Raw genomic sequence first — 22,839 nt, 5'->3', positions numbered from 1 at the left:
TTATTTATTGTAGAAAAAGTGTCTTTAATGCTTTTTGAGCAGTAATAAAATGGTTAGTTGTTTGTTGAATGTACCTCAACATTTCTGATGCACCCTCTGACCACGTGGATACACCCGCCAATGGAGACCCACATGCGAATCAGAGGGCGCGTAGCATCCCAGCCTCATTGGTCCAAATCCTGACATTTATAGAGTAACTGTAGCAACCAGACAACGGAGATGAAAACAGAAGAGAAACAACTACTAACAAGGCGGTAACATCGTGTCGCCGCACAAGAGGATCCAGACCAAACGGTGAGTTTATGACCTTAGCGATGGCGATTTTATGGAGATCAATTCCCTGTTAGGAAGTTCGATTTTCTCCGCTCTCCGCACAGGTGCACTGCCTAAGTTAGCTAAGCTAGAAAGTGAAGTGAAGTGAACGTGGTGGCGGGGTGTTAATAGTTCACACTTCAGCTAACGTCATTGTGCTCACAGTAATTTACCTTATATTAATGAATGCAAAAAAACTGAAGTGAACTGTAACTGTTAAGTGCAACATGAGCAAAACTGGCTTGCTCAGTAGGTTTGTCGCTCTATAGAACATTATCATATTCAGGGATTTAGCTACTCCAGCATTCACAGGCAACGTCAGGATACTGTATGTCGTCCTTTTTAGGAAATGATTCTTTCTTTATACATTCCCACTTCCTCTGTTTACACTGAGATAACATTCCAGTCACCCTGTGCCGTCGTTGGCTAGGACTAGGAGAGCTGTCGGAAAGATTGGACCCAACTGGGGAGTGGGCCATTAGTCCACTCTGTGAGTGTAGGCTACTTAGAAGTTATGGATTAGCCTATTGCCATAGTTTGGTGAACAAAGCAAAAGTGAAAGAAAGAGGATTAGAGTAGATTAGAGAAAGATAAAGATAACAGAACAGCTAATTATACATCCACATGGATTTTCCCCTTTCAGAATGAAAGTGAAAGCGACAGATTTCCTGTTTCTGAAGCCTTGTGCTTAACATGGAGAACAACAGCAATGAAGGTGAGTTGATTCCACTTGTACTAAATATTATAAATCTTTTATTCCTAGACTGCCGCCTGAGTTGTTTGTGTAGTGTATGATGGTTAGGTTTAGTCTCGCAGGGGCAGGTGGTGATGCAGTTTTCCTCGGGGACTTTGAAGACTAGAACAAACGTAGCATGGTTTTTCGCCATTAGCCACTCCCTGAAGGAGCTTGTTAGGGATGTTAGTGAGCCAAAGGTGTCAGACCCGCTAGCCCTCCCCTCTCCTAAACTGTGGGTGATATGTCACCTGGTACTGTATATTCCTCAGAGAATTACCTGTTGTGTGTGTGTGTGTGTGTGTGTGTGTGTGTGTGTGTGTGTGTGTGTGTGTGTGTGTGTCAGAACATAGTGTCCACATACATTTGTTAGAGGAAAAAACAATGATTTGGTCGAAGCGAGTCATTAAAGAATCTCTAGATGTAAGTATGCAGGCCGGCAAGGAGGTTGTGTGATTGGCATGTAATATTTCCGGCACCATGCGTATTTGTTGTTTAATTGGTTGGCTGTTGCAGATGATGTACAGGCAGAGCTGGCCTCTGTTGAGCTGGAGCTGGAGGATGTGGAGCAGCAGATCGCCGCCCTGCTGGACAGACAAAGCGAGCTGAACTCGCGGAGGGCGCGCCTGCTCAAGTCTCTGTCCTCTGATGGGGAGTCCGCGTCGCCTGGCTCCTCTCAGCCCTCCAAGCCAAGCCTCAGCAAGCAGGAGTTGCAGAGTTTCAAGAACTCAGGTGAGCTTCTCATCCGATCAATGTCTACCAATTTATTACATATTTATTCTTTTAAAGGAAGAACCGATCGGGAGTAGCACCTTGAATTTCGTTGTGTTCATACACTGTATTAATGCAATGACAAATAAAACTTCTATTCTATTCTATTCTATTCAATGTCTATCAGTAAATGTTGTATTACATTGATATGACTGCTCATAACGAGACTCCAGAATGTCTCAGATGATAATCGTCCCAACTTGGTCATAGTCTATAAATGGCACTTCCCTTTGTCCTTTAATAAGCCACACAAAAACTCCTTAGCTCAAAAACTAGATTATTTCATTCTTTCTTTCTTTCTTCTCGTCAATGTCAATTAATTTGGAAATTTGGAAATAATGGTTCACGTGTAACATAGTGTGTCCTGCATCCTGTCAGTGACTACAGTATGATCGGTATTTTTCGTCTGATGCCGTTCATCTGCTTGTATTTTCATCTGTTGCACCTGCTCTTTCATGAACTTCTCCTTTTCTCTCTGCAGATTTCCCCTGGTCTAAAGAAGTGCAGGAGAAGCTGGGCTCCACATTCAAACTGGCCAAGTTTCGACCCCTCCAGCTCCAGGCCATAAACCTCAGCATGTCTGGGAAGGACCTCTTCCTCGTCATGCCAACAGGCCGAGGGAAGAGTCTATGCTACCAGCTCCCAGCTGTGTGCTCCAAAGGTTCTCAACAGCACTTTGTGATATAATGGCTAAATGCTTCATGTATTTCTCTGTAACTTTGTTTAGGTATCTACTTGTGTTGTTTTAGTGTATATCATATTTTATATTGTGTGTGTGTGTGTGTGTGTGTGTGTGTGTGTGTGTGTGTGTGTGTGTGTGTGTGTGTGTGTGTGTGTGTGTGAGCAGGTTTTACACTAGTGATAACTCCACTGCTGTCTCTAATGGAGGATCAGCTCATGTATCTGGAATCAGTCGGAGTTTCTGCTGTCTGCCTCAACGCCTCCAGCACAAAGGTAGCAGACAAAACCAGCCCGTTATTCTGCCTGTAATCTCATTCCATGGTCCTGCGTCACTAGTCTCTTGCAGCATTGAGGAAATCCTGAGGAAATCCGTTTATGTCTAGGTTTTCGGATTCAAGGAATTTGTCAGTAGTCTGGCTATCACCATACTAAGTTATTATTTTTTTTAAGATTGAACATTAGTATGGGGAGTCTGCGCTTTATTTGTACTGCGCAAGAGGTGTACTCTCTCGGAGGAGGGGTGGGACTGTCGAGCTCCATTGGCATCGTTCAAATGACTCCGTACACTTGGATAATCCTACAACCAATCAGACCAACAATCCGGTGCGTCTTTTGGACAAGCTAGGTTGTGATTGGACCCAAAGGTTGTGGACAGGAAGCAGGGGAGCTGCCAGGCAAAATCCAAATTCAATATTAATCTTAGTAGCTGCCCGTGGTGGCGGGGTGGGTGTTAAACAGTAATAGGTGGGCATTGTTGATGCTATGAATTGTTTGAGTGTTGTGAGGCATGCTTAACTTAACAACAGTGTACTTTATTTCCGCAGGAACATGTCCGCTCGGTGATGACGGGATTGACCGACAAAGACTGCCCCTTCAAACTGCTGTACGTGACTCCGGAGAAGATCGCCAAGAGCAAGCAGCTGATGGCCAAGCTGGAAAAGGCTTACAACCTGGGCCTGCTGGCACGCTTCGCAGTGGACGAGGTGCACTGTTGCAGTCAGTGGGGACATGACTTCAGGCCAGGTGAGATCTGATAAGGTGCCATTAGTACAACAGTAATACTAAATGCACCATCGCTCAAGCCTAATTACTAAATATAAATTTTGAGGCTGTCCTGGTGGTTGTTTCATGTTCACATGGCAACATGGAACAAAACTCCACACACCATTAAGCTACTCTCTCATTGGTCAGATTGTTGGTTTGCATGTAATACCTTTGCATGTAATGCCATACTCTATACTATAGTATGTAATTAGAAATGTCATCCTGGATTTAAGAAAGCCTATGTCTCTCTTGTCTTGGGTGCAGTTTTATTTTGTGTACATTTATTTTGTGTGTATCTTTTCACACAATTAATTGTAATGAGCAGCTGCGCACAACCTACTGAATATGTCATAGGGAGATATGTTACTGAAATGTTGTCGGTATTGAATTATTTTTTGCTGTCCCATTATGAAGGAATTCTTGTGTTTACTGCAGTATTAAAAAGGGATGAATCAGGAATCTGAAAATTCTTTTCATAATAAAGCAATTCCATGGTGCATGAAAACATTTATTACATACCTTGCCTGGGATTAAGACCATAGAGACTTTTAAACTATGGTAGATATATGTCTCATAGTGAACCATTCCTCCTTGTATTACGCAATCTTGGCATGCAATGAACGGTGAGTCTGTGCCTCTTGCTGACTCTCCCCATCCAGACTACAAGCTGTTGGGCATCCTGAAGAGGCAGTTTCCCAAAGTGCCCTTACTGGGCCTGACCGCCACGGCCACCAGCAGTGTGGTGAAGGACTGCCAGAAACTCCTCTGCATCCCGGACACCACCACCCTCACCGCCCCCTTCAACCGGCCCAACCTCTTCTACGAGGTACTCGCTGACACTTCACAGTAATTTCCCGCATATAAGCCGCATTGTGTATAAGCCGCAGGACAGTGTTTTATGCAAGTTAAAAGAAACACAACCATATTAACACCATATTAACTGCCCCCCTGTATTAACCTCATAGCTGAAGAAATTTTGCAAAATCAATGTATAAACCGCGGCTAATAGTCAGGAATTTACGGGTAAGCCCTAATTTACCGTCATTTCCCAACTATTAGCCGTGGCATTGATTTAGCATAATTTCTTCAGCTATGTGGTAAATACGTGGGGGCATTTCATATGATTTTGTTTCTTTTAACTTGCTTAAAGAGACACTTCACCGATTAGCATTAAGCTTTGTATCTTTAGAAAACCAGTCATGTTTTTGAATGGTCGTGCATCATTCCCTCAGTTTGCCTTGAGATGGGAGAAATAGGGATCTCAATGAAACCCATGAATAGGACTTCCTGCTTTCAATGATGTAAAATTATGATTTTTACATCATTGAAAGCAGGAAGTCCAACATTGAAATCCGTATTTCTACCATCTCAAGGCAAACTGAGGGAATGACGCACGACCATTCAAAAACATGACTGGTTTTCTAAAGATACAAAGCTTAATGCTAATCGGTAAAGTGTCCCTTTAAAAACTTGCCTAGCCACACAAATGTATGTCAGCCAGAAAAAATCATGGCTGTGTGGAAACAATGCGGTAATTCGAGTTTGAAGTAATTTCTTGCATTCCAGGTACGCTACAAAGATCCCCTGAATGAAGATTCAATCAGCCAAATCGCCTCCCTTATCAAAAGCAAATACAAGGATCAGTCAGGTATATTTTTCTTTACGGAGTCTTAATTTCCTTCTTTTCAGAAATGTCACAAGCACATTTTGTGCTGAAGTTGTTAGAAGGTGTTTTCTGTAGTGGCCAGGATATTGTCATTATGGCCAGTTTCTCAGAACTCGAACGCAAGCTGTAATACATTTTTAAAAAAAGTTTTAAAAAGTAACACCAAAGCCTCTGCCATTCAGAGAAACCCTGGTAGCGGATCGCTGACTGCGTGAATGCACACAAAAGCACGTTCCTAAAGATGAATCTATTCATATCTCAGTTAAGTTTTCTTAGCATTCCTATCACATAACCTGTTATTTTATAAAGATGTAGGCTACTCCGATGGGCCCAAGCGATCATCTGATCAAGTAAAGATAACATATTACGATTCATGGTAGTAATTATTATTTATCCACATACATTTCTACATCTCTTTGCGCGGAATGGCTATATTGTGGAGGACGGCGCATGCAACAATTACGCAAGCCCGTTCGGACACACTCTTATACTACGTAGGCATTGAAATTTGGACTTCAATATCCCAAATGTGTTTTCAATCGCGGGTTCTGCTGTGTGCCAGGTTAAATGTTGCCTGTGGTCCAGGAGCAGGATTAGGGTACAGGGTGATGAGCGTCGGGAGGCATGGATACCCTCGATCCCCAAGGAGCTACCCATCGAATTGCGCTGCGACCAAATACAAACTTTGAGCTATCTTGCACAAGCACATCGATTATATAAGGTCTATGATATGTTCATAATGCAACGCAGTCTGTTGAAATGCATAGCTCAAATTACATCCTGCATCGTAGACCGAACCAGGCAATTGTGCCTCCACATAAGTAATCATGTACGAAGCATCATAGGCTATATCATCTTGGCTTATGACAAAATCGACAGCGATTAACAAACCATCTTGAAGATATAGGAAATGGCCAATATAGGCTGCGTATACCTACCTAAACATTTATACTGTGATAGCCTTTCCTGTTAATCGGCCTCATATATAGTAATACCCATATGAAATGTCAACAGCAAGGATAATTTCTGTGCCACTTGGGGACACTTAAAGCATTGCCTGTGAGTTGGTGAAACTCCATTTTAATGACCCTTGTGAGTTCTGGCCAGGACAGAGGATGAAGTCGCGCACTAACCACTCCAGCGCAAGACAGACTTACGCACTGATTGGCAGACCGTAGCTTTCCCTATGCTCAGCATCTCAAATACTGTACAGAAAACACGTCGCAAATAAACGAAGAGCTATGCAAATAGTTTGCAGTGAACTGAGGCCAGGTTCACGATTGGTAACGGGCTGGAGAAGGCTATTAAAATATATTAAAGTTTAACGTGAAAAACGATATCGCTTCAGCCAAAATTCATCAAGATGTCGAGCCGTGGTCTTATCAATCTCTCTCGGTGAATTGCACGAATTATTTGCACTCCGATGTCAATAGGCCTCTCATTAATAGGGCATGCCATTGCGAACACGAGAAAGCTGCAGAAAACGCGGGTTTAAATAGCCTACCCTGAGCAAAACCGGGTTATCTTTCAAACTTAACCTGTGCAAAACCTGCTCCGACCAGGTTTGGTTCAGAGCATATGTTTCTATAGTAACTAACATACCGTGTTCATTTTGGAACGGAAAACCTAGAGTTACCGCAAACCCTGGGTTAACTTACCCGGTTTTGTGATAAAACGGCTTTGTGGAATACCCCTCTGCTCTAGTTACCACAGCTGCAGCTATAAACTGTCTAACATTTTGAAAGTGATTACAGTTTCAGTTTTGGCCACAATCTTACATACGGTTCCTTTAAACTACCATGACTTAAAGTAGCCTGGAAGTAAAAGGCTGAAAGAGAAGTTGAAGTTGAGAAATGTGCAGGTAGTCTACAGTATGTAAGGTCTTCAGCTCACCCTCGTTAATCTTGTCCCAAATCTCTGTCGTTCAGGTATTGTGTATGTGTTGTCTCAAAAGGACGCTGAGAATGTGTCTGCAGACTTGCAGAAGCAGGGCATCTCGGCGCAGCCGTACCACGCCAACATGGAGCCCAGCTACAAGTCCCGTGTCCACAGGCACTGGACCAACAAGAAGGTCCAGGTAAATGCAGACCTGCCATCCTGTGGGCATTTTGTGTAGCATCCACAACATTTCACATCAAAGTACACCCAGTACGATTTTTTTTTACCCATAACTACTCAAAACGAGCAAACATCCAGCTTCCCTGGAAAGCTCCCCGGAGTGTGTGAATTAGAATCTCCCGCAGAATCTGCTTCTTGTGAGGGTTCGACAAAAAGAAAAAGTGACAGACAGAGCATAGTGATTTGCCTCCCTTTATTGATGCCAACGGTGAGTTAAATGAAAGACTTGAAGAGGTGAGCTTGTGTTTACTCGCAAATTCACGACCCCCCCAGCTGCCAAATGTAAGATAATAACGTTTGGTTAGATTTCATTCAATTTTCTCTCTGATTCCTTCAACACTTTGTCCAGAACTTGTCATCCAGAATAGTTAGGACATCTTCTGGGATCTCCATGGGCACGGTGCATTCCTCTTCGGACACTTTGTTGTCCAGTCCTGTTTTGCAAGACTCGACCTCCTTCGCCTCAGTTATTAGGATCGTTTGTATTTCCTTGGTCCTATTTATTTTCCTGTGCTCTACATCCGCGTCGTCATCAACGTAAACTATCAAAGTGTCCAGTTCATCCAGAAGAGATATGATATGTTCAGGGAGGTCATCCAAGTAATTCCTGTTGTCCAGTCCATCTGTGTCATGCTCGATCTTCCTCAGCTCCTTTATTAGGAGCTTCTGTAGTTTCTTTTTTGTCTCAGCCATGTCCTCATCAATGTCAACTCCCAAAGCCTTCAGTTCTTTTTTTAGTTCCACCAGTCCGTAGCTTTTGACGCATTTCGTAATTATTTTGCTTCTTTTATCCTGCTGTGCTTCCAGGCAGCAGGCTAACAACCAGCAAAACTTCATTAAAATCAGATCGCCAGAAATCACAGTTCGAATATCAATAGATCAACAAATCTGAAACCCAAACTCAAGCAAAGTGAACAAAAATTCTAATTTACCCTGTGTTATGTTCTATGACATCATGATGTTGCCTAGCCACCTTTGTGATTCTTAAGTGAATGGTCTGACATCAGACTATCGTTACCAGTTCAATGCATCACTCAATGGAATCTTTGGAATCACTGTCTTCCTTTACTCTTTTGTTCATGTAGTTATCCTCATATCCAATTTTTTTTACTAGACCATATTTATTTAGCATCTTTCATACAAAGCGCTTTATTATATATAGGAAAATAAAATGATAATGATAAATTTGAATAAAAAAATATAGGAGCATGATTCATTGCCATCTGAACCTTACTGGAACGGTTAGTTAGAAGTCATTAGGTTGCAGAATTATGCTTGTTTGTGGATCTGTGAAAGGTGGTAAATGATACTTCATGCGAGGGTGGGAAAAAGAGAGAAAGGGACCAGTGAGAATGACAGACAGAGCGTTAGCGATCAATCTCTCTTTATTATGACGGCCGTGCTAGCGAAGCTGTCAATGGTTCCCGGGACACTGTGACTGAAAGACCGGGCTGCACGAAACTTGGTGGGCATGTAGGCCCACAAGGATGACCCGGAAGGACCCATTGTTTTGACCCGTTGCCCACCTGCCGCACCCTGAAAGAAGGGTGGGCCGGGCATGGTTTATCTCTTGAAAACCTTATAGGGCCTAGGAAGACTAGGTTTTTTTTTTCATACTGTATGTTGGTCGTCGTCCATCCGTCCTTGGATGAAATTTAGATAGATATGCAACATTAGATATGGGTTGGTATCTAAAATGTATGTTTGTATGGCTATGTTTGTTTTTACTGCAGTGCATGCATGAAGGCCAATTTGAGCAATTTTATTTTTGGGGCAGATCTATAATCTGTACTTCTCATAAAACAAATAAAAATAAAGGGGGATCATACACTCCCATCTAGTCCTTACTGGTCTTACAAGTCATTACAGATGGTACGGGTTGAGAATGCTCCTTTCTTTCCCGCACATCGGGACTCCCGAAGCATCGGGAAAACTGCAACCGCAAGGGGGCAACATAGACCGCCCTAATAATATGAAGGTTCGGCTCATGGAAAAACCCGAGGACACCGCGCTGGTGACGAGCGGAGAAAAGAGACATCACGCTCGGCATGTCAGATTGCAGTTTCAGAGTTTTCGAATGTTTTACAGCCTACCTCACAGCTGGCTCTCTCACTCGACGTAGCCTATAACTCAGTCAGTCCAGCAGAGATGCCAGAGCAACGTTTTGGTCAATGGAGAGGGAGAGAAATGCTCCGCATATCCGTCTCATTTAATCCGTCTCATTTAATCATTAAAATGAAGGTGATGACTGGCGAAATTATAATCAAACGACGTTTCAATAAACCATTGTTGAAAATGGTTTTAGAAGCCTTCAATTCAACCTGAAAGACTCGATAGGCAACCTTAGATTAATTCATTAATTCATTACGGTTACAAACCGCATTTCCGTGAATAGGCTATTATTGTCAAGGCGAAGACGAAAGAGATGGACAAGATGGACATTTAGGCTACATTTATGCTAGGAATACTTAGAAATGTGTAGGCCTATAGGCTATTTTAAAACGGAGGCATGTTCATTTTAACCGGCGACGCTGGGTAGCTTACCCAGCACTTTATCACAGATTTTGTCCCCACCACTTTTGACAACTGAAAATAAAATGTATTTAACAGAAATATCTTTAATAGGCATACATGCCTATCATGTCACTTTACTTATAACCGTAGGCTACATGCATGGAGAAGATCGCGCATTTTGTAACATTGTATGGATGGTCAGATATGCGATAGGGCAGTGAGGGTGATTCATTGTAACCATCGAGTAGTAGGCCTAGTTCCGCAAAAGAAGTTTCTAGCAACTTAGAATATATGGATCTCGTTATGCATGTTCATGTTGATTCAGAGATAGACATAGACTACTGTGGGCTACTGTGCGTCAATATAACAGCATTTTATCATGTGGTGAATTAATGACTAACGTCAGTTTAACATGTCAGAACTTTTGATCGGCGTTTCAAGTGCATGCTGCGAATAAATGAACCCGACTGACTGAATCCTTTATATTTCTTGGCTAAGTGCGAACATATTTATACTCGAACGGTGGCGTAACTGGATGAGGCATCTTAATCACACGTCAGCGACCGGGGTTCAAAACTTACTCTACGAACCTCCGGAACCCATTAAGACAAGAGGCATTATTTTATTAAAAAGTTTTGCGATTTTTTTTATGATTGCGATGTTAATATGTGAATTCGTGGTTCAGCGCGCGCGCGCACACACACACACACACACACACACACACACACACATTTTTACATTTACATAATAGGGCTCGGGCACACGCCTTGAACTCTAGGAATATCGCCGCCATTTGGTAGCGCACTGAACGTAATATCCATTCATTCAGATGCACAAGACAAGAAGCAGAAATATAGTAGCGATTTATTATTTTCCTCTTGCGATCGTGGGTTGCACTGTTACACCCCACTACACAGCAACATACGACCAAGAAGGCAAAAACTAAGTAACAGGAACACACTAAAAGGCGGGAGTAAATCCATAGTAATCCATAGTAAACTAAGGAGTGAAGCTGCCAATGTGGCTGTGCCCGCGAAGTTTTGATGTCATGATCCCGAGCCCTAGTGTCAGGAAGTGTCTGTCGAGAGAGAGGGGGGAGGGAGGCAATCTATAATGTCTAGTGAACTGGTTAGACAAGTGTGGGGGAGGGGGAATGATCGCACAAGACAATTGCTCTTCATGAAATGGGTAGTCTCACAGACGTTTGTCGATGTTTAAACGTAGCCTACTACATCACTTGCGAAATCGGACGTGGCACATAGAATTATTAGGCTACTGGATTTAATATAGCAAGTCCATATTTGTTCATCCTATATTAAAATGTAATGTGCTGCGGGGAAGCATTGGGGAAGTCAGTTTAAGTTGTCCTGTAACAATTTGCCTCTTATTATAATCAAGAGTAACACGAAAAACACAAATATCATGTATTGTGTCGTAAACAGTTAATGACTTCGTGGCCACTATGCGCAACTGCATCGCGCAGTGAGCTGAAGGATAGGAGGACCGACACTTATTAACACAAAGCTTTGTAAAGCACTAACAACCACCCCTCAAAGTTCATTGTCCATAAGTCCAAACAATAAGTATAAAAATTCGACAATCCAAAACGATAACGAGATCTCCCAGAAACGAAAAACAAGTTTGTTGAGTAGCCTAGTCCTTCCAACAATCTCAGCTTTTGCGTTTGTTAGATAAAAGGCATTCTGTCCTGCTGTATTCCAATGAGAAAAAATCATCCACAAGGTAGGCTAAGGGTCACGGTAATTCAGCATGCAGGAATCTATATACGCACAAAACGAATGAATGGGTTATATCGGCCAAAACGAATGAATGGGTTGGGAGAGTCGTCTGGCTGTGTCAGCAGACTGCAGTCGGTCTCGAGGGGTTAAATAACGCACGTACTTGAATTTTAATCTGAAGAAGACCACACGGTCGAAACGTCATTCCTTTGTGATAAAGAAAATAAAATAAAATCAAAAAAGAAGGATTTCAAGTGTGCGAACCTTTTTCCATTTTTTTATGATTTAGCCTACTCTTGTTCTGCACCTTGACCGGGGATGTGCACAAACTTTTTTACTACACTTGAATTTTAAACCAACCATCCTATAGCCATACTTTAATAATCAGATGTTATGCTCATTTTTGTAGGCTACACCTCACCGGCAAGCACGCACGCAAATGCTGCTTTTATTGCACATCTACAATATTGGCCAGGCTATATAGAATAGGCTTTTAGGACTGTATTTTGCCTTCGTGCAACTTTAGTTGTGCTCAATCTAAATTATTGTCAGTAAGAATAGGTCATATTACCAAATGGCGAACCTCGAAAATTATTTAGGATATAGAGCCGTGTCCATTACGCATGCAGTTATTTTTAGGCTATTGTTTTATTTGAGTATTTTTGTCTACCATGGCAAACATAGTTGAAACGTTCGCTCTAAACTTATGTATTTCCAATCGGCTTTCACAATCAGCTACAGCTGCGCATGAAAACTTGCAATGTCTTTACAGAACTGCTTTCACTTCCCCGAGTCGCGAACGCAACATGCACAACAACCGATATTTAGCAAACACATGCATTTCCAGCTCTCAAAACCGATGAGGTCCAGATCTCAGTGGACTCAAAGCTGCCTACAGCCATGCATAGTAAGCCTAATGATAGCCTAATAGTTATGACATTAATAGCCTATTAATGACCTCATGTCGGAATGGCACGTTGTTTGAAAAAAAAAAAAAAAGTTAAATAGGCCTAGGCCTACCGCCGAGTGGGAATATGTCGGAATGAACAGCGGATACCAGCTGGGTTGTAAAACATTACTGTATTCGTTGATCTGCACCTGCAGCAGTGCTTATGGCAAGGCTATTAACACCTGTCACTGAGCTATGGACAAGCAGTTATGCTCGAAAATTATCATAATAACAGACACACCTAATTGTATGGCTCTATGTTTGAACACATCAAATTAGCAAGCATTTCCTCCCGATAGCAGCAACGTTTGCTTTTTTTTTCTGTCGGTCCGCGGTTGCTTGGTCAATTGCGCAGCAAATTATCAGATGAAGCGGACCTAATTTCACTCCATGTCTCGCGGACCAGCAGCCGTCTCCACGTTTCGCGGCCCATAGTTTGAGAAACGCTGCATTAAAGTGTCATTAAGTTGTAGGCTATATGTTTAGTGTTTTCTTTGTGTGTTTTGCATTGTAGTGTGTTTGCATTGAGTAGTTCCTTAAAATACGGAACAAAGAGCGTCCCGTAGGCTATCTGTTCAATACAGAAGAAGACTTTTACTTATATATTTCTTATAACGAAACGCGAAGAAAAAATACGAGGCCTGACCATCTCGCCTCTCCGCGTTTCCCCCAATATCATGGCGACAAAGAGAAATAAATATGATTGGACATTTTAATGTTTGTAGCGCGCCAGTTTACCCAGTGTGTGTGCATTGAGTAGTTCCTTAAAATACGGAACAAAGAGCGTCCCATAGGCTATCTGTTCAATAAAGAAAAAGACTTTAACTATTACTTATATATTTCTTATAACGAAACGCGAAGAAAAAATACGAGGACTGACCATCTCGCCTCTCCGCGTTTCCCCCAATACCATGGCGACAAAGAGAAATAAATATGATTTGACATTTTAATGTTTGTAGCGCGCTAGTTTACCCAGTGTGTGTGCATTGAGTAGTTCCTTAAAATATGGATCAAAGAGCGTCCCGTAGGCTATCTGTTCAATACAGAAGAAGACTTTAACTATTACTTATATATTTCTTATAACGAAACGCTGCATTGAGTAGTTCCTTAAAATAGCCTACGGAACGAGCGTCCCGTAGACTATCTGTTTAATACGGAAGAAGACTAACTATTACTTATATATTTCTTATAACGCTGGCTGTAGGCGATTTCTATAACCATTTTCATTCATTTCAACAATGGTTCATTGAAGTGTCGTTTGAATGATTTCGCCAGTCATCACCTTCATTTTAATGATTCAATGAGATTAAGGAGTCGACTATTGACGGATATGCGGTCTTCATCATTAAATACAGTTGAAACTTTCTGCCACCTGGTGGTTGTTTGGGTACATTGCCTTAGCCTCGAAAAAAATCGGCTTGACGCACTGCGGGATCTCTTCGGGAGTCCCGCGGGAGAAGGTGCATTCTCAACCCGTACCCACTGTAGGTTGCAGAATTGTATTTAAGAAATGAATTGAGGAGAGACGGTGAAGTCTGGCTTCTGGTTTGGGATTTATTGATCATTTTGATGGTCCTTGTTCTCGGCAGCCGTCTGCTGCTTTGTCTTCCTGCCTGAAACTTCCTCCTCGGGACGTTTTGTGTGGCACTCCAGAAACAGACCTCCCGCTCTTTCTCTTTTTTCATTCGTCCTTCTAGAGATAAACAAATTGGGGGAGCATGTCATTAAATTAACTGCGAACCATTTTGATGTTTTAAATGTATCACTTTTTACATATTCTACTTTTTGCTCTGAGCTCAAGTCAGTTCTGGTGATGCAAGGCTACTTCTTACACCCAAAGTGAGCTGATGTATTCTACTCACCCAGAGTCCAACTTCCAACTCTTTGTCCAAGAATGTGTCCAGGTCATCCAGAACATGTAGGACTTCAGGTATCTCCATGGGTTTAGTGCAGTCTTCAGGTATCTCCATGGGTTTAGTGCAGTCTTCGTAAACTTTGTTGTCAAGTTCAGTATTGCAAGGCTGGACCTCCTTTGCCTCATTTATTAGGAAACTTTGTAGTTCCGACTTCCTTTTGAATTTCCTTTTCATTTCTTCTGCGTCGTCATCAGCGTTCACTCTCAAAGTCTCCAGCTCATTCAAAGCAGGTAAGACATGGTCAGGGAGCTCATCTTCGAAAGTCCTGTTATCTAGTCCATTTTTGCTGTGCTCATTCTTCTTCCTCAGCTCCTGCATTAGGAGCTTTTGTAGTCTCTTCTTGGTCTTCTTTCTGTTCTCTTTCTTTTTAGTCTCATCCACCTTATCAATGTTGACTCCCAAAGACTCCAGTTCTCTTTTTACTTCCACCAGTCCTTTGTTTTGAACTATTTTCTTATTTTTTTTGCATTCATCCTGCCGTGCTGTCAGGCAGCAGGCTAAAAACCAGCAAAATTTCATTAGTCAGGTCGCCAGAAATCACAGTTTGAATATCAAATGATCAACAAATCCAAAACCAGCCAACTGGTTACACAAGCTCAAGCAAAAGTGAACAAAAATTCCAATTTACCCTGTGTTATGTTCTATGGCATCATGATGTTGCCTAGCCACCTTTGTGATCCTAACGGAATGGTTTGACATCATACTAATTGTTACCAGTTCAATGCATCATTCAATGGAATCTTTTGGATCACTGTCTCTCTTGACTCTTTCGATTATGTAGTTATCCTCATAACCATATTTATTTACTAGACCAGTGTATTTATTTAGCATCTTTCATACAAAGCGCTTTATTATATATAGGAAAATAAAATGATTAATTATATATATAGGAGCATGATGCATTGCCATCTGAACCTTACTGGAATGGTTAGTTAGAAGTCATTAGGTTGCAGAATTATGGTTGTTTGTAGATCTGTGAAAGGTGGTAAATAATAACCACCACCTCCCGCATAACACACACATGTACACACTTATCAATATGCAAGAACCATGTTAAGGGGGCCAAACACAAGAAAACCAACAACTAATGGCATCTGTCAACGAGCATGATTGGCAACAATCCAGGCAATGATTTATTACATATTTTATAATGCACAACTATGAAGTTTCAGTTCTTATTTTCAGTTATGCTCAGCTGAAATTTAGACATCTAATTAATAAATGAGTCAACTAAACAAAATATATTGCAGCTCGGAGACCACTGTACATTTCTCTGATGTTGCAGAGTGACAGTCAGAGATGGCCAGTATTTTGGATAAATGTGAATACGAAATATTATTTTGAAATTTGAATTTGATTGGGATGATGAAAATACTTTCATATTTTGTATCAAAATACATTAGTGTTTTGTATTTTTGAAATACAGCAAAATACTTTCCGAGGCATACACTGTAAAAAAGTGAAAAGTAGTCAGGCTGTGTTTACAGTTACAGAACATAAAACAGCTTAGTTTTTGGAAGAAACACAACCTTATTGTATTAAAATAGTAATTTCACTTGAGTATCAATTTTCTAATTGAATCGTAAAGTGAGCATATTCGCTAGGGAAAAAGGAAAAGAGGGTTTTACTAAGCCACAACTCGTGAAATGAAGCAAACCCATGTTGTTTCTTTCAAACACAATGTTGTTAAATTAAATAGACCTATTTTTGCCACATCAGTTAACTTATCTAACAGAATCATATAAGATCAACTGAACCAGTAAGGCAAATGAGCACTTGGGATGCCTTGGTGTTGCTATTTCATTGTGGGCCTTGCAAGAAGAGCACTGTCAGCTGCATGGTTTTCACATGAGTATTCTTAAAGAGGGTTGTGTTTACAGACCAGTAGAGGTTGGAGCCGAGTTGTATCTTTAAATCAGACCTGGCATCTTATTGTTCTCATCATTCATTTGAATTAGTCATTGAGTCATTGTTGCTGATGCAAAGTAGACCATCTATTATTGATCATCAAGACAGTAAATTATATGAAGTATAAAGTATACCGATACATTTCAAAAAACATATTTTTTAATATTTTCAAAATACAAAATACTGTATTTTATTTTGATGCATGGCATGGCTGCTGTATTTTGACTGTCATATTCAAATGTACAGTAGTCTCTTCGTTTTGATTATAACAGCTCAACTCATTTAAATGTCACTCAGCAATTTTAGGATGACCTGGTTGGCAAGTCCGTAAATGGCCCTCTGGTGGTCTTCAGTTTAATTTCACTGCCACACAGTTTAAATATGATTTTTTTCGTTGCTGAAGAAAAATAATAATTGAAGTTAAAACAGTGAGGAATAAATACAGTACAGCATTTCACAAAATCCTTCAGAACTGTACAGAATACAGATATTTTACACCCCCTCAATACATTCCGAGTGATTTTTCTAGACTGGATTTTTCAAGATATGCTATTATTTATGACCAATCTTTACAGGTTGTAGTTGCAACGGTGGCCTTTGGAATGGGCATTGATAAAGCTGATGTTCGCTTTGTGATCCACCACTCCATGAGCAAGTCCATAGAGAATTACTACCAGGAGAGTGGCCGAGCAGGTATGACAGCCTTCTGCTTGAATCCCCTATGTTGTTTGTTTGTTTGTTTGTTTGTGTTTTTGTTTGTGGTAAGGATGGCGAATATTTCAAATCATCATCAGACTCATGACCATAGAATAATAAATGGCTCATTGGTTTGTTTGTCTGATGTACTGTATTGTTTCTGTGTGTTGTCTTTTTCAGGAAGGGATGACAACCCAGCCGATTGTATTGTTTTTTATGGCTATCAGGACATCTTTAGGATCGCCACCATGGTAGTCATGGACCACACTGGGCAGCAGAAGCTGCATAACATGGTGGCCTACTGCCAAAATGCAGACAAGTATGACTTTACCCTGTCTTTGAGTTGTTCATTCAGTTCATTTCTACAGTTAGTCATTGTACAGCCGTATTGAAGTTCATTGACTTCTGCTGCTAGTATTCAATTTTGGGGGGCTTTAGTGGCTCATTGACTAAATCAGATACATTATATTAGCCGAAAAGTAAAAAAAAAAGATAGAAAATCCTATTCATGTGTGCCCTCCACAAATGTTGGGTGTTTTTTAACTTGGTGAATCAGAGTCCTGCTCAAATACATTCAAGAAAGTGATGCAAATCTAGTTTAGGAATAACCGTGTTGAGTGAACGTTGGAATACCATTTTTTTCACAGGTTTTTGCTACTGTAGATGAATGTAAATATTTTATAAATATGTGGTGTTCTTTGTGTTGTTTCATGTTGTGTTATCGAGTGAGTGCAAACTGCCTCTGTCTCTAACTGTGATTGCCTGTAGATGTCGGCGCGCCACCATCGCTGTGCATTTTGACGAGGTTTGGGATGACGAGGACTGCAATGAGATGTGTGATATCTGCCGCCAAGGCAACGGTGAGCCACTTGAAGAAACAGCTTGACTTATGTAAACCTAGAGCCCAACCTCGGCCAAGGCCTAATGCCATGTCTCACAATGTTGCCATTATTATAGCGATACTATGTTCTTAAGCCAGTACATCAGTTTAAGGAAAAAGGAAAAAATATTGGATCAATTATATAGAGACTTTTTTGTCCAGTTGTTCAAATGAAACAGATTCCTTTTTTCAGCACATTATTCTATTAAGGACTAATGTGTTCGACAGTTTAACTATTTAACTGTGTGCATCCCCAATGAGCACATTATTTCACAGACACTTTTATCCAAACCCAACAAGGCCCAGGCCGACCACAGTTGCAGTTGTACCGTACAGATAGGCAGATATGCAGTACAGATATCCATTTAATTAATATCATCATGTGCTTCCTGGGTAGACTACATCGCAGTGGACATCACCAAGCATGCCCGCGAGGTGCTGAAGATCGTGGAGCTGGCCGGCTCTCTGGACGAGAAGGTGACCCCACTGAAGGTGTCCGAGACGTGGCTGGGCAAGGGCCCTGCCAAACGACGGCAGATGATCCATGTGACCACTCTGTCCCGCGTGGAGGCCGAGGCCATCATCGTTCACCTGCTGCTGCAGGGCTACCTCTGGTAATCCGTCCCGTCCCGTCCCACCCCACCCCACCCCACCCCACCCCACCCCACCCCACCCCACCCCACCCCATGATTCAGTTCTGATATTCTGTTGGCTACATTCGGACATGCTAAGCACTCCAGGGCAATTACATGATGGGAGTTCATTGAATGTACAGGATGATGTGCAACAATATTTGGTATGGGTCTTGAATTTCACAACTTCATTCGTGACCATCTGTGAAAGGTGCAAATTGTTTTTCACAATCATAAGACCTTAACTTTGTTAAGGACCGTCTGCAAATTACTTATTTTTTGGATATTCTCTTTTTATTACTCTTTATGTTGTATGTCATGTTTTATGTCATATTTCCAAGCAAAGCAACTGGCTTCTTACAGTGCACATTTAGAAGAAACTCAGTTTTAGAAGCTTTCTTAGAGAAATAATCACAAAAATAATCGGTGATATAGTCTGAACCATGAACTTCTACAGTTGAGTTCTGCAATACTGTGTTCTATGGTGTATCTATTCTGAAAAACACAAACAGTTCATGTGCAATTTTGTGTTTTATGCAAGTTAAAAGAAACAAAACCATATTAACACCATATTAACTGCCCCCCTGTATTAACCTCATAGCTGGAGAAATTTTGCAAAATCAATGTATAAGCCGCGGCTAACAGTCAGGAAATTACGGATACCTCTGAATCATTGTTGAGTTTTCCTATGTTCCATTTCAACAGCGAAGACTACAGCTTCACCCCATACACCACCTACTGCTACCTGAAGCCCGGCAGGAAGGCTGCACTGCTGAAGAGCGAGGCTCACTCCATCACCATGAAGATGAAGAGGACCCTACCAGGAGGCCTTCAAGAGAGTCCAGTGAGTCCAATCAAAACTGAAACACGCTATTCGACATCCATGCTAAGCCTTTCATTAATATTAAAGCTTCATACTTTCCTCTCTCTGTATCTGTGCTAGTAGGTGCTGTGTTTTAGTGATGTTTCTTTTTTTAGATTTTTCTGAAGTATATCTAAACTTTTGTGCTCTTTGTGCTTAATCATCATGATTCTGATGTGAGAAACAAATATAATCGACATCTCAACTCATGTAGTGAAACTAGTGTGTTCACTTCTGTTTTAATATCACCTGTTTTGTAGATGATTTTTTAAATCAGATTTCACCTGACTGACTAATGTTTTTTTTATCTCTTCTCGAATTTCTTCTGTGGTAATTAATTTATTTTCCAGTTTTTCCCTTTGTTTTCCTCATCCTCTCTGTAGTTTTGGCTGTAGTCAGCAGTCTTGTGACTTCCCTCCTCTTGATCTAGTGTCATCTTTAGCTCTCACATTTTCTTTCCTCAAACTCTCTCTTCCATTTGAAAGTGGTGATGTGAACGGTAGGTCTCCATATCTCTTTGTTTGAAAAGCACTCTTGTTTTTATGTTGTGGACTGTGTACTTCTGAATTTGCATCTCACAAGTGAGCCCGTCACTAACCCTCCACTCAGCCTTTAGTATTTGGGATAGACAATTCATCAGCAGCAGCATCAGCAGCACACCATCATTGACCCTTACTTGTAATTGTCCATAATGAATTCACTAGTATAATGTTCAAAGCTGCAAACCACCACTCACCACAACGATATAGTTTTTAGATATTTAATTTGCTGCAATTCACATGGCAAACACATTGAAACCGCTTTCAATGACCATTTATGGGAGTGTGTCAGCCACTTGCAATGTGAAATGGCCATGAAAGGGGTCATACTAAAAGAAAATCTAACCATATATGATCATTTTAGTTAGATATCTCTAAATATAAAAACACTATGTATTTCATTTGCACATTAAATGGGTCATACTGCATAATAAAAGGGTGGGTTGATGTGACTAGAAATAAATATCACAACATTTTCAGAGACTTTGCTATAGGACGACAAATCCATAACGCTCAAAATACCACTTTTGTTAACACTATACATGGTTGATCCGTCACCTCTGAATCGTCTCCCCTTACGGCAGAAGAATGGCTCAAATTTTTTTTTCCCCTTCACGAGTCACCATTTGCGGAGGCACCCTGGCAGTCAAAGCCACTCTGATACAACTTCCTATTAAGTTTCATGAAAATCAGCCTAGCAAATATACAGATGCACACTGAAAACATAACCTTGGCCAAGGGAACTTTGCAGTGTTTGTTGGAATCAACCAACTGTCCCCTCACAATATTTAGCACCAACTGTGGCAGTTGGGCTCTCTACCATCAAATACTAGTTATTGGCTTTTTGACCTTTTAGAAACCAGTACCGCTGTCATAATGGCCCTAACTAGTTATTTACAGATTTATGAAGACCTACGTTCTGGGATTAGCAAAAGAATCTTGCTTGGTCATGACTGAAAATCTCTATTCGTCTGAAGATCTGGCTCTTGGCAGTAGAGAAAAAGATGTCCTCCGTCACGTGTCACCATTTTTGGTTGATTGGATCTCCCAGAGAGAACCAATTGAATTCTCTGCAACTCTCGCACTACCAACCTCCTATCATTTTCCTTTTTTTGTTTTGCGAAAGCTGAATGATGAAGTGTCCCACCTTCTCTTGGACCCGTGCCTAAAAACCACTCCTGTGTTTGCTCACCAGGTCACTGAGGTTGAGAACACTGGAGTAGAGGGTAGTGCCAAGCCCAAACTCAAACAGGCCAAACGGCCCAGTAGCCGTGGCAGTGGTGAGAAGCAGCCAGTGTCCAAGAAACCCAAGAAGGGGCAAGACTAAGTCCGCCTCTCGCCACCCTTCCCCCTGGACAGAAGATGTCAAAAGTACAGTTTGCCAATTACTGCTTATATTACCCGTTAATACAGTTAGCTGTGCAGCTTGCATGTAGACATAACAGGGTGCAACACATCTCCTTGAGGGCTTGTCGGGCATATGCGTTATGATATTGTCCTTCGTCCCTCTTAAATTGCTTGCAGCTGGGTAATCATTCATGCATGTGTTTGTCCCATGACGATGACACATGCTTGCTATGATCTACATGTTTGTTTGTCCTACTAATCGCCACTTGCCTACATTTGTAAATGTCTCATTGATCGGGGGTTCATACACATACAGCTTTATATGATCGTGTTGCATGCTAACACTAACACGAATGCATCGTCCGCAATGCCGTAAATGTAGCCGTCGTCTCGGAGACTGTGTCACATTGAAGAGTATTGGCCTTACTATATGTCTTTTCTCTTTGCAGGAGGGACCAGAGGATGTCATTTCAGCTAACTTAGTTACAGTATTAGAGGGCAATGGAAGGTTAGATAAAATACACAAGAATCATCAAAATCAGGCCAGAAAAGTGGAGAATGGTTGCATTGAGATCCCCTCTTGTGAAGAACCAAACCTTAAAGTGTGGGAATCTGCCGTCATTGAGGTTGACGTGGAAATTAACGTCATAGAAACAAATGATGTCGGTAAAGAGGGAAGTGAGCCAAAATGTGTCGATCCAGAACCTCTCAAAATTACGCCAAAACGAAAATCAACCACTCCGAAAAGAAGGCGGCGGCAGACCCCTGTGGGGGGCAGTGTGGGAGCGTCTCTTCCTCCGAAGCCGCCGCCCCTCGTCAACTCACCCTCGCGGGTGTCAATCATCTCCGACACCGCCGCGGAGGAGCTTTGCGATCTCCAAAGCTACTACAACCGCCAGCTGCGCAGAATAAACTACGTTTCCCATGAACACCTGCAGGAGGCCCACCCTGGGGTGCTGACCTGTATTCGTGAACCTTTCAGAAACCTCCGTTTACCCTTCCGCTCCACCATTACAAAGAGTGCACGAGACCTGTGGACTCGCGTTAGTATCAGGAGAAAGTTGATCACAAGGTGACAACAGAAGATACATTTCCTATATTGCTCTATCATTTCCATGTTCTGCACTACTTGAATAGAGGACAACTGCCACTATATGAAGAAAAATATTGTTAGCGGTCATATTATTGCTTTTGAATAAATATGTCACTGTTATGTACATCTTAGTTTATTTACCCAATGCTTTTGAGGCATTTACGTTTTGATTATAAAAGAGAGGGAAGTATGCATTAAAATAATGTATATAACCCTAACTAAGAGTTGTGTCTTTATTTGAATTGAGTTTAAATTGAGTAAATTAGATGTTATTGTATCATTGCAACTAGAAAGTATATTTTGAAGGTATCCCAGTTTAACAAAAAATAATAAATTAAAAAAACAAAAGGGAATGAGAAGAAACTGACCATATCGTTTGTAGCTAACAAGTGATTCATGATAAACTAGAAAAGCACAGAGACCGCAGACCTCTGCCAAG

General features: G+C 41.3%; 1 protein-coding gene across 2 annotated transcripts; it reads left to right on the top strand.

Annotated features, from left to right (window-relative positions):
- The first annotated feature begins 179 nt into the window (after positions 1 to 179).
- Positions 180 to 22,598, top strand: recql (RecQ helicase-like). 2 transcript variants are annotated; one of them, XM_062518446.1, is made up of 16 exons: positions 180 to 294; positions 956 to 1,027; positions 1,562 to 1,777; positions 2,298 to 2,477; positions 2,664 to 2,770; positions 3,322 to 3,520; positions 4,201 to 4,367; positions 5,108 to 5,189; positions 7,136 to 7,284; positions 16,927 to 17,044; positions 17,228 to 17,366; positions 17,816 to 17,907; positions 18,325 to 18,541; positions 19,265 to 19,403; positions 21,156 to 21,331; positions 21,757 to 21,895. In XM_062518446.1, the coding sequence occupies exons 2-15, from the start codon at positions 1,006 to 1,008 to the stop codon at positions 21,285 to 21,287; spliced, it is 1,959 nt and encodes a 652-aa protein (XP_062374430.1). In that variant the 5' UTR covers positions 180 to 294; positions 956 to 1,005; the 3' UTR covers positions 21,288 to 21,331; positions 21,757 to 21,895. The 2 variants fall into 2 exon arrangements, with proteins under 2 accessions (XP_062374430.1, XP_062374429.1); XM_062518445.1 differs by lacking the exon at positions 21,156 to 21,331 and having other exon boundaries at positions 21,757 to 22,598.
- The last annotated feature ends 241 nt before the right edge of the window (positions 22,599 to 22,839 follow it).

This window comes from Sardina pilchardus, chromosome 17, assembly GCF_963854185.1.
Source record: "Sardina pilchardus chromosome 17, fSarPil1.1, whole genome shotgun sequence".
In the NCBI taxonomy this organism is placed as follows: Eukaryota; Metazoa; Chordata; class Actinopteri; order Clupeiformes; family Clupeidae; genus Sardina; species Sardina pilchardus.
This window is presented reverse-complemented; position numbering and strand designations above follow the sequence as displayed.

Coding starts and splice junctions, on each gene's coding strand:
- recql (XM_062518445.1), top strand. CDS start 1,006: ATGGAGAACAACAGCAATGAAG. Junction 3,521..4,200: donor GGGACATGACTTCAGGCCAG/GTGAGATCTGAT, acceptor CTCCCCATCCAG/ACTACAAGCTGTTGGGCATC. Junction 7,285..16,926: donor GGACCAACAAGAAGGTCCAG/GTAAATGCAGAC, acceptor CAATCTTTACAG/GTTGTAGTTGCAACGGTGGC.